Raw genomic sequence first — 12,460 nt, 5'->3', positions numbered from 1 at the left:
TTTTAGTGGCAAACAATTTCTATTTCTTTCACCAAATTAACAAATTATCAGTGACAATTTACTTTTATCGTCAAACTCCTAGAAATGCAAATGTTCGGTCACAAATAGAACATTGGCCAAGCAAGAGTGTGTGTGTTTCATAATGTAATCAAACTAAAAAGTCAAATATCGTCAGAATTTTTATTTCCACAATTTGTCAGATCAGGATTGTTTCCACCAGTGACCTTAATTACCCCTGAAACAAACAAGAAACATTCAAAGGATTGATGGCATACTCAACATGGCTAGACGTCTAGGTAGGTATAGGCGGATGTGTACAAGCTAAAAGTGACACTTTCCTTATACACTGTGGAGTTGTACACTTACGATGGGTAGTCATAGTGACACTGGCCGTCAATGCAGTTTAGGTTGTATATTTACGATTGGTAGTCATAGTGACACTGGCCGTCAATACAGTGGAGGTGGTATACTTACGTTGGGTAGCCACAGTGACAATGACAATCAATACAGTGTAGGTTGTATACTTACGATGGGTAGCCAAAGTGACACTGGCCGTCAATACAGTGCAGGTTGTATACTTACGATTGGTAGTCATAGTGACACTGGCCGTCAATACAGTGGAAGTTGTATACTTACGTTGGGTAGACACAGCGACACTGGCCGTCAATACAGTGCATGTTGTATACTTACGATGGGTAGACACAGTGACACTGACCGTCAATACAGTGATGGTTGTATACTTACGATGGGTAGCCACAGTGACACTGACTGTCAATACAGTTGAGGTTGTAAACTTACGATAGGTAGCCATGGTGACACTGGCCGTCAATACAGTTGAGGTTGTATACTTACGATGGGTAGCCACAGTGACACTGACCGTCAATACAGTGGCGGTTGTATACTTACGATGGGTAGCCACAGAGACACTGACCGTCAATACAGTTGAGGTTGTATACTTACGATGGGTAGCCACAGTGACATCGACCGTCAATACAGTGGAGGTTGTATACTTACGATGGGTAGCCACAGTGACACTGACTGTTTATACAGTTGAGGTTGTATACTTGCGATGGGTAGCCACAGAGACACTGGTCGTCAATACAGTCGAGGTTGTATATTTACGGTGGGTAGCCACAGTGACACTGACCGTCAATACAGTGGAGGTTGTATACTTAATTACGATGGGTAGCCACAGTGACGCTGACCGTCAATACAGTGGAGGTTGTATACTTACGATGGGTAGCCACAGTGACACTGACCGTCAATACAGTTGAGGTTGTATACTTACGATGGGTAGCCACAGAGACACTGGTCGTCAATACAGTCGAGGTTGTATACTTACGGTGGGTAGCCACAGTGACACTGACCGTCAATACAGTTGAGGTTGTATACTAACGATGGGTAGCCACAGTGACACTGACCGTCAATACAGTTGAGGTTATATACTTACGATGGGTAGCCACAGTGACGCTGACCGTCAATACAGTGGAGGTTGTATACTTGCGATGGGTAGCCACAGAGACACTGGTCGTCAATACAGTCGAGGTTGTATACGTACGGTGGGTAGCCATAGTGACACTGTCCACCAATACAGTATAGGTTGTATACTTACGATGAGTAGCCACAGTGACACTGACAGTCAATACAGTGGAGGTTGTATACTTACGATGGGTAGCCATCAATACAGTGTTAGTTGTATACTTACGATGGGTAGCCACAGTGACATTCTCCATCAATACAGTGGAGGTTTGCGATGTGGTTTGGACAATCACAGGAAATACGACCACCTTCGTAGAACTGGACGCACATATTCTTGCCGAAGCATCTTCCTGAATGCGAAAAAAATAATGAAGTAGAAACATAAATTTATTGTTCTAAGTATTTCTTCATCTTGGTTATTGATGTAATGATATGTCGCCATACACACGACACACCGTCAGGAAGACTGACGCCGTACACACGACACTGTTAGCGAGAGACTGACGCCGTATACACAACACATCGTGAGGAAGACTGACGCCGTAAACACGACACTGTCAGCGAGAGACTGACGCCAAACACACGACACACCGTCAGGAAGACTGACACCGTAAACACGACACTGTCAGGGAGAGACTGACGCCATACACACGACACACCGTCAGGAAGACTGATGCCGTACACACGACACACCGTCAGGAAGACTGATGCCGTACACACTAAACACCGTCAGGAAGACTGACGCCGTATACACGACACACCGTCAGGAAGACTGACGCCGTATACACGACACACCGTCAGGAAGACTGACGCCGTATACACGACACACCGCCAGGAAGACTGACGCCATACACACGACACACCGTCAGGAAGACTGACACCGTAAACACGACACACCGTCAGGAAGACTGACGCCATACACACGACACACCGTCAGGAAGACTGACGCCATACACACGACACACCGTCAGGGAGACTGACGCCATACACACGACACACCGCCAGGAAGACTGACGCCATACACACGACACACAGCCAGGAAGACTGACACCGTAAACACGACACACCGTCAGGAAGACTGACGCCGTAAACACGACACTGTCAGCGAGAGACACTGACGCCATACACACGACACACCGTCAGGAAGACTGACACCGTACACACGACACTGTCAGCGAGAGACTGACGCCGTACACACGACACACCGTCAGGAAGACTGACACCGTACACACGACACTGTCAGCGAGAGACTGACGCCATACACACGACACACCGTCAGGGAGAGACTGACGCCGTACACACGACACACCGTCAGGGACAGACTGACGCCGTACACACGACACACGTTGTAAGAGTGATACTGACCGAGGTTAGGCTCCGGGTCGCACACGCTGGTGCAGGTGCACTGTCCGTTGATGCAAACGGAGTCGCTGCCGTCGGAGCAACTGGTGATACCGCCGACACAATCTGAGTCGACATTGCAGGACTCGCCATTCACCATCATCACTGCGTGGAGAGGAGCAAAACAAGGACATATTAACATAGTAACATTCCTGTAATTGTCCATGTATGTCTATATGTTTACGTCTGTGTATGTATGGAGTCGTATTTTTGTAATAGACCCGTGAAGATCTGGGGTAGAAAAGGTCTTCAGCAACCCATGCTTGTCGTAAAAAGGCAACTGTGCTCGTCGTAAGAGGCGACTAACGGCATCGAGTGGTCAGGCGCGCTGACTTGGTATATGCATGTCTTCGTATCCCAATTGCGTGGATCGATGCTCATGATGTCAATCACTGGATTGTCTGGTCCAGACTCGATTATTTACCGACCGCCGTCATATAGCTTGAGTATTGCTGATTTGTTTCATTTTTCACATGAAACAGAATTTAAGCTCTGATGAGAAAGACAAAAACACGTGAATTTGGCCAAGCATCTTAACTCAAGCTTCATTATATTTATGATCCGATATCGTAAATAATGAAACAGCCCTTTCCCGTCGACTGATTTTTCCACTAGATATAAGAGAGCCCAGCGAGCCTGCCTCATCTGTTCAGCATCTATCAGCATCTCACAGTTCATGCACAAGTTGTTGCAGCAGGCTTACAGATGTCGATGCGAGAGTGAAGTTTTCAAAAGGATTTGACCATCAATGACCGAAATGATGTCTGACATAATTCCCTATTTTGACTTGAAGCACTTGTTCCCATGCAGTGTGTGACTATATCCCTTTCATCTGTGTCATGGGTGAATAAATCCTTGCTACCTGTGTCATATGTGACTATATCCTTGTTACCCGTGTCATATGTGACTATATCCTTGCTACCCGTGTCATGAGTGAATATATCCTTTCTACCTGTGTCATGAGTGAATATATCCTTGCTACCTGTGTCATATGTGACTATATCCTTGCTACCTGTGTCATATTTGACTATATCCTTGCTACCCGTGTCATATGTGACTATATCCTTGCCATCTGTGTCATATGTGACTATATCCTTGCTACCTGTGTCAAATGTGACTATATCCTTGCTACCTGTGTCATGAGTGACTATATCCTTGCTACCTGTGTCATGAGTGACTATATCCTTGCTACCTGTGTCATATTTGACTATATCCTTGCTACCTGTGTCATGAGTGACTATGTCCTTGCTACCTGTGTCATGAGTGACTATATCCTTGCTACCTGTGTCATGTGTGACTATATCTTTGCTACCTGTGTCATGAGTGACTATATCATTGCTACCTGTGTCATGAGTGACTATATCCTTGCTACATGTGTCATATGTGACTATATCCTTGCTACATGTGTCAGGAGTGAATATATCCTTGCTACCTGTGTCATGTGTGAATATATCCTTGCTACCTGTGTCATATGTGAATATATCCTTGCTACCTGTGTCATATGTGACTATATCCTTGCTACCTGTGTCATGAGTGAATATATCCTTGCTACCTGTGTCATATGTGAATATATCCTTGCTACCTGTGTCATGTGTGAATATATCCTTGCTATCGGTATAATGTTTGAATATATCCTTTTCATCTGTGTAAGGTGTGATTACATCCTTGCTACATGAGTAATGTTTGTTTATGTCCTTGTTCTCTTTGCAATGTGTGACTATATTCTTGCTGAATCTGCATTATGTGACAATATATCCTACTTTCTGTGTAATGTGTGACAATACTTGCAATCTGTGTAATGTGTGACAATACTTGCAATCTGTGTTATGTGTGACTATACGCTCGGTATCGTCAAATATATTCTGAGTTTCGGTAATGTTACTGTAGAGAGAAAACTTATTTCAGAAACATAACACTTGTTAATTTCAAAACTTGCGTGTACCCTTTGGTTGGTAGACCAGACATTATCTCTCAGTGGAAACGAAGTAGTTAAACTAGAATTGCGTAATCGCCTTCATTTTGACACAAGAAAGGTCGTAATAGCCTACACTACAAAACATACTGTACCTGTTACAACAGCCGACACGAGCAGGAGGAGACACTTCATGGTGGTAGACTGGTGGTCGTAGGTTCTGCCAACACTGATATGAGCCACACCTATCTCCACTTCTTGGACACTGGCGAGGTCTCACGTGACTGGGGTCACCGGCTGTCCGAGGACTTTTCCTCACTGGCGACAAGAGGTCCGTAAATGCTGAGAGGACATACCTGTCCCATTATTTAGTTGTAGACACTCTCATGTTAGTCGTGTAAACGATTGGACAACACACCCAAGAATAATGTTTGTTTGTTTGTTTGCTGTTTAACGCCGCACTTAACAATATTATAGCTATATAACGGCGTCTTGAAATAATCAAGTCTGCACCAGACAATCCAGTGATCGACATCATGAGCATCGATCCCCGCAATTGGGATAGGATCACATGAATCAACCAAGTCAGCGAGCCTGACCAACCGATGCCGTTAGTCGCCTCTTACGACAAGCATCGTCGCCTTAACATGTGTTGCTGAAGACCTGTTCAATCCCGGATCTTCACGGGTCCCACGAGTAATGGGTTTTACGGCAGGTGAAGCTGAAGACAAGTATCGTCTCAGCTGCTGTGTGGGGAAACAAACCGCGGGGGTCAGATGCTACCGCCATGCCAATCACGTGGACGGTGGTAACAAACCAGAGATCGGGATTGATCCAGGATTCGAACCCATATTCCGCGGATCCTGGTACGTCCAGTAGGTAAAAACACCTTTCTACAAGAGAAAGGTATGCCCCTGTGTTCCTCCTGTTCACACAATACACGTTATTTGTACAGTGTCTCGAGATTTAAACACCTTGTTTTCAGGTAAATATCAGTATTTAGGAAAATACCATCTTCCCGAGGCGAGGAAAATACCAAAGCAAAATATTCTTATTCAATGTACACATCAATTCAACAGACTTTCTTATTCAAGAATAATAAAATAAATGACTGTATCATTTGTTCCATATGTAACTCACAAAACTTCTAGGGTCTGTGAACATTTCAAGATATTCTTTCAGTCCGTACTTCTTCACGAGTCGATAGACATCCGGGATGAATCCAAGTGAAACTGGATTGCAGCTGTTCTAGCAGAAAAGGCGGGTTATGAAGACTCTCCATGAGAAAAGAACACCATTCATGTCGAAAAGCACGCACCTAAGACTGTATACACAAGTTATCCAAAAACACAAACAGATTTTGCGTTTTCTTTAGCAGACAGGCATACGTTAGGTTCAACCAATAAGGCACACAAGACCTCAGGGAAATAACACAGTTAACAATAACGTGGACATGAAGATACTAATATTGCAACGTTCTATATATACTCACCGACAATTAGAAAACCACCAATGTGTCCTAAAATGTAAAGAACTGCTCACATTTAAGAGATATTAGATTTGTTCGATGCACAAACGAACATACCGGTATGTTGTGAGAACCCACGCTCATGCACGCATCACATGTGACGTCATAAATCTATGACTCGAGATGCACCATTTGTTTCGTGCAGGTTTAGCGTGTACAGTTTGGAAATCACGTGCAGCATGTCTCGATATGAATATAGCCACTCAGTGGTATACCTTGACAAATTATAAGTTTTGCCATTAATTGGTACACATTGGAAACATCTCTTCTTAACGTACATACTTCAATATATGTTTCTGTGGTTCATGTTTCTTTCTGGGTTGATTATATTTACAAGCAAGCAAATGCACCCTTTCTGTGGTGTACAACTCTTTTAAGCTTGATATTTCAGAGTATATAGTAAAACTGTATCTGTCTGACAATCACATAGTTTACATGTATAACGTCAAGTACTTAGTAAACAGTCATGATTATCCAATGAAACAGATTCAATTGGAGGTAACAGGGAGGGTAGCGTTGTCAATGATATGAAGGGATCACTGACCATTACTGATGACATCCGGTGTCGCAATGTGCATCAACAAGCATGTGGTTGTTGCCTGACGCCGACCAGCAATACTCCGGCCATGCGACTGCGACCTGTAAACAAACCAGAAGATGTAATAAGTTGAAGTAACGGTCTCGAAACCAAGTCTCACAATGGCACATTTAATGATTTCGTTGAAACTAAAAACGATGTTAATTTTGAATTAGGTTTGCTGTGTACAGAGCAGAGAGGTGGAAGACTCGAGGCGAGACATTCACAAGATTTACATGCAGAATGACTGACAACATTTGAAGACGAGCTATATTTGTTCTAAAAGGTAACCTTCATTTTATTGATCCAGTGCTTTCATCAATAACCCAAGATATTTATACCCATTAACTATCTTGATACCTTTGTTGTGTCAACATAAAAGCTCTGACTTTACTTTCATAGATTGAATTCAATTTTTATTTTCATGCATAGATCTAAATACGAAACAGATAAGGTGATTTCACAGGTCTAGCTCTATGTGGTATATCAGTGAAGGGGAATTGGCTTTTTGACCTTTATTGAAAGATATTAGGTCATCGATATGCCTGAAGCCTGAGTTTAACTTCTTGGCCGAATTACTTTGTTTTGATGTTGCCAATCCGAGCAGGAATTCAGCCTCGCATGCATAAAGAAATCAGATTTACCAGACTTTCACGAACACTTTCAGGATTCTACGATGCTGAAACGGTCATGTCTCTTTTGAAGATTTAATTTGACTATTGAAAGATTCTTTATTTAGAAAGTCTTGACCCCTGGACAACAATCATACTTTTCAGACGAAGTTTTGTAATTAATCATCAGTTTGTCGGAGTCGTACGACAGTCTGCCGTTTGCAGATATGTCTGATGATTATTGAGATGATTGTGTAGTTTTTGTTTACAGTATTTATCCCTCAGTAAGTTCTGTATCCTCAGCGTATTTCAAGCTGTACATAGTCTTAACCAAAACTACATTCAAAGGATGTTTTATATACACCAGGCGTGGCTTACATTACCTATATACACCAGTCGTGGCTTATACTGTTTATATACACCAGTTGTGGCTTATACTGTCTATATACACCAGTCGTGGCTTATACTGTTTATATACACCAGTTGTGGCTTATACTGTCTATATGCACCAGTCGTGGCTTACACTGTTTATATACACCAGGCGTGGATTACACTGTCTATATACACCAGGCGTGGCTTACAGTGTCTATATACACCAGGCGTGGCTTACATTACCTATATACACAAGGCGTGGCTTACACTGTTTATATACACCAGGCGTGGCTTACAGTGTCTATATACACCAGGCGTGGCTTACACTGTCTATTTACACCAGGCGTGGCTTACACTGTCTACATACACCAGGCGTGGCTTACAGTGCCTACATACACCAGGCGGGCTTACACTGCCTACATACACCAGGCGTTGCTTACGATGTCAATATACACCAGGCGTGGCTTACACTGTCTCTACATACACCAGGCGTGGCTTACACTGCCTACATACACCAGGCGTTGCTTACGATGTCAATATACACCAGGCGTGGCTTACACTGTCTCTACATACACCAGGCGCTGCTTACGATGTCAATATACACCAGGCCTAGCTTACACTGTCTCTACATACTGCTGAATCAAACGACGTACACTACTCGATCACATTTGTGAGTTGAACGTTGTCAGGAACTGATTGATGGGTCTGAACCTGCGTAAAACTGATTAATTGTTGCATCGTTATTTTCTGCTTTTTTATTTAAGTGAGTTCTAAAACCGTCTCTCGGAATGGGTAGGTTCAGTCTGCGATAGAGTTTCCACATGTTTGCCTGCAGTGTTACATGCCAGAGAGCGAGCTGAGAGGACAGTCAGCATTGTTCAGAACTCAGGTAGTAAAACACATTGAACCTAACATGATGTACAGACACAAAACAGACCGGGCCTCCAGATGTTTTATTCGTTCATGCTTTACACAAGTGTGTTGTGTATGTGTGTTGTGCATATCTTGTACAATTGTGGCGTATATGTCTGTCGTGCACGTGTGTTGTATATGTGTGTTGTGCATGGGTGTTGTGTATGTGTTGTGCACGTGTGTTGTAATGTTAGTTGTGTATGTGTTGTACTCCTATGTTGTGCATGTGTGTTGTGCACGTGTGTGTTGTGCACATGTGTAGTGTTTATGGCCGGGGATAGCCACAATGGCACTGGCCGTCAATACAGTGAAGGGTGGCTACTGGAGTGCACACGCACTGCATGAAGTGGTTCTCGTAGCGGTTGAAGCAATCCTCTTGTTTGGAACAGCGCCCTGTCAACACAGAAACACGATAAAGTCCCATGTCACTCCTAGACTCATTGACATGTTCGTGAATGTGAAATAGGAGCTGACGAAACATTGAGGTAGCGGACCTTTCCTTCACGACAATAACGACACTGAAATACCCTTAAGTGTAAACACAGCATAGTAAATACGATAAGGCGCCATTTAGAATCAATAATCAAGAATCAAGAATCAAGAATTATTATTGTACGGAACGCCCTCGTAGGGCAGGGTACAAACTATCTACATATGGGAATAAATATAACTATCAACATGAAACGTAGATATACATAATGTACATTATATATATAAATATTACATATTATTTCATTCATAGTGTATAAACATTTATATATATATATATCATGAGGTGGCTGGCAGCGTGTACTTTAATGATGCGGATACTGTATAGATAGGACATAATAATCATAAGGTCATATCTAGATGTTGTCTATAAGTGAGGTTCTTTTAATAAACATGTCGGAGATAATTTGTGAAACATATTTTGCTCTTTCAGGACAGGGGTTCAGGATATTTGCTAAGATTTTATTATCATTTTGGCAGTTTTGTAAGTCTAGTGTTCGAAGAAGTATCTGCCTTTCATTCTGATAATTTGGACAGTACAAAAGGAAGTGTTTCTAATCATCTATCTTATTTAGGTTACATAATTTACATATTCTCTGGTCGACAGGCGTGTTAGTGTATCGGCCTCTTTCAATCTCCAGATTATGGCAACTGAGTCTTAATTTGGTTGAAGCTGATCTATGATCTTTACATTTTACAGCTGAAACATACTTCTTAAGTTCAAATTTATCTTTAATAAGTCCTAGATGCCCAAGTTTGTGGGGGTTATCAGTGTTTACTTGGTCACTTTCAATGAGAAATATATTTCTAAATTTTGTTTGAAGAGCTTCATAGAATTTTGAGCAAGGGGCATTTTCACTGTTGGATTTGGGAAGTAGGTGTGCCATCATATATTTGATAGAGGATGTCCAGGACATTTTTTGTGAGGCCAAGATAATATCCTCCTGGTACGCATCGAATAAGAGCCTGTCACATTCCAAGCCTCTCAGACGCTGGTAATATCTATACATGGACATATATATTTGTAAAGTAAGAGGGTACATTCCTAATTCACTGATGCATCCAATATTACTCGACTTTTTGGGTACTCCTAGAATCTGCTTTGCTATTTTGATAGTGATCTCATTACATAGTTGTTTAGACCAGTTATGATACATTTCATGCGAGGGTCTTAGAATGGTACTGAAATGTTCTTGTGTGGTTGTCCATGAGAGGTGTGTGTGTGTGTGTGTGTGTGTGTGTGTGTGTGTGTGTGTGTGTGTGTGTGTGTGTGTGTGTGTGTGTGTGTGTAGTGTGTGTGTAGTTAGTGTGTGTGTGTGTGTGTGTGTGTGTGTGTGTGTGTGTGTGAGAGAGAGAGAGAGGGGTGAGGGACGTAGGGCGAGAGGCGAGGGGCGAGGTGTGCGGGGTTTGAGTGGTGAGGGGTGAGGGTTGAGAGATGAGAGGTGAGGGGTGAGGGGTGAGAGGTGAGAGGTGAGGGGTGAGAGGTTAGGGGTAAGATATGAGAGGAGAGGTGAGAGGGGCGAGGGGCGAGTGGAGGAAGGCGAGGGGCGAGGTGTGCGGGGTTTGAGAGGTGAAGGGTGAGGGGTGAGAGGTGATGAGGTGAGAGGTGAGAGGTGAGAGGTGAGAGATGAGAGGTGAGAGGTGAGGAGGTATGGAGCGAGGGGTGAGAAGTAAGAGGTGGGTGCTCACCTAGGTCGGGTTGGGGGTCACACAGCCCGAGGCAGGTACACAGGTTGTCGAGGCAGTGCGGGGAATCTCCCGTCGAACACTGTGTCACGGTGCAGTTGGAGGGCAGCACGCACGTCTCGCCGCTCACCAGCACAACTGAAGCAACAACACTTCAAAGTAGACAATATACAGCCAACAACTTCTTTATAATTCTCCTTTTTATAACAGCAGGCCAACACCTACTTCCCCAGCGTCACCTCCCGATTACCCTACTTAGAGCCAACGGCAGTAGTTGCAACTGTGGACAATACTAAATCTCCATGACTAAAGGCCCCCTTGCAGAGGGCTGCCAGCTGAGGAGGCACTACAGGTAGCTCAAAGGAGGCAGAAAAGAGGCAGAAGCAGAAGCAGAAGCATTGCCATGGTGTCTCAAGGGTTGCCGTGGTCGCCTTATGGAGGCACAGCGGTCGCCACAGTCATCGTTCAATGCACCCTGTTGGTCGCCAAAAGGAGGCACAAGGGAGGCAGAAGCATCATCGCCCAGATTGAGAGGGAAAATTTGCAGCAGAACGCATCTATTACCTTGCGACCATTGGGCGACCACTGTGCCTTCATTCTGCACAACGGCAATGCTTGTGCCTCCCTTCTGCCTCCTTTGAGCCACCTTTGAGCCACCTTTGAGCAACCAACCTCCCCAGCGTCCTTTGTGCGACTGTTTTGAACATGCTCAAAAATTCACGGCACCTCCTGTGTACCACCTTGGAACGACCTAGGCAACCATTCTGCCTTCTTTGAGCCTCCAACGACGACCTGGCTAATGTTATGGTCGAAGACGGGAAGCACAAAGGTCGCCATCCTGTGTAACGGCCCCATAAAAGAAAACTAGTACAGGCACTCCTGATCTACAGGCAGTAACCATCAATCAACAGATATCAAGGCTATTTCATCCCATCCGCCTACCTTAAGCTCATTTAGCAATGTTTTTTGCAATCGTGTTTAATTGGCTTCCTCATCGTGTGCCCTCTGTCCATGATGTTATCCTACAGTGTTATCCTCCTGGCGTTAATAGGTAACCTACCTATGTTAATCACCCCCGTGTGTGCACATTGTTGTCAGCTGTTACAGTATGACACAGAAGGTGTTGCACATACATTGCATCTACTTTGTCATTCGTCGTCCTCTAAGAAATACCCATCAAACAATTCACCAAAACTAACTGTTGATGATAACAAGCATGACACATACTAACACGAACATGCGACCTCAGATTGACTGAAACACGACAATCAGACATCAGACATTATCCACATACATTTAATGATCCCAGATAAAGATGCATCAATGTTGATCACTTGGCTTACATTTCTACCGAAATTAGTTGAGTATTTCAACTTCAAAATGTTTTTCAAATACAAACCGTAGGCGGCGAGAGAAAGAAGGATCGGCGCATATGGCAACATTCCGGCGGCCTGCTGCGTGGACGGTTGCCGTGTGAACTAAACAGATAGATA

The 12,460-nt window shown here is 43.7% G+C and overlaps 2 protein-coding genes across 2 annotated transcripts; both read right to left on the bottom strand.

Annotated features, from left to right (window-relative positions):
* Window positions 1-166: 166 nt before the first annotated feature.
* Window positions 167-5,100, bottom strand: LOC124120411. Its single transcript, XM_046483227.1, has 4 exons — window positions 4,948-5,100; window positions 2,845-2,985; window positions 1,706-1,829; window positions 167-235 (listed from the first exon to the last, which is right to left on the bottom strand). The coding sequence occupies exons 1-4, from the start codon at window positions 4,985-4,987 to the stop codon at window positions 226-228; spliced, it is 315 nt and encodes a 104-aa protein (XP_046339183.1). The 5' UTR covers window positions 4,988-5,100; the 3' UTR covers window positions 167-225.
* A 3,718-nt stretch (window positions 5,101-8,818) lies between these two features.
* LOC124120405 lies at window positions 8,819-12,460 on the bottom strand. The gene is made up of 3 exons (XM_046483220.1): window positions 12,367-12,460; window positions 10,971-11,105; window positions 8,819-9,185 (listed from the first exon to the last, which is right to left on the bottom strand). The coding sequence occupies exons 1-3, from the start codon at window positions 12,407-12,409 to the stop codon at window positions 9,058-9,060; spliced, it is 306 nt and encodes a 101-aa protein (XP_046339176.1). The 5' UTR covers window positions 12,410-12,460; the 3' UTR covers window positions 8,819-9,057.

The sequence above is a fragment of the Haliotis rufescens genome, unplaced genomic scaffold, assembly GCF_023055435.1.
Source record: "Haliotis rufescens isolate VD_foot unplaced genomic scaffold, xgHalRufe1.0.p SCAF_11, whole genome shotgun sequence".
In the NCBI taxonomy this organism is placed as follows: Eukaryota; Metazoa; Mollusca; class Gastropoda; order Lepetellida; family Haliotidae; genus Haliotis; species Haliotis rufescens.
Note: the sequence above shows the minus strand (reverse complement) of the source record. Positions and strands in the feature narration are given on the sequence as shown.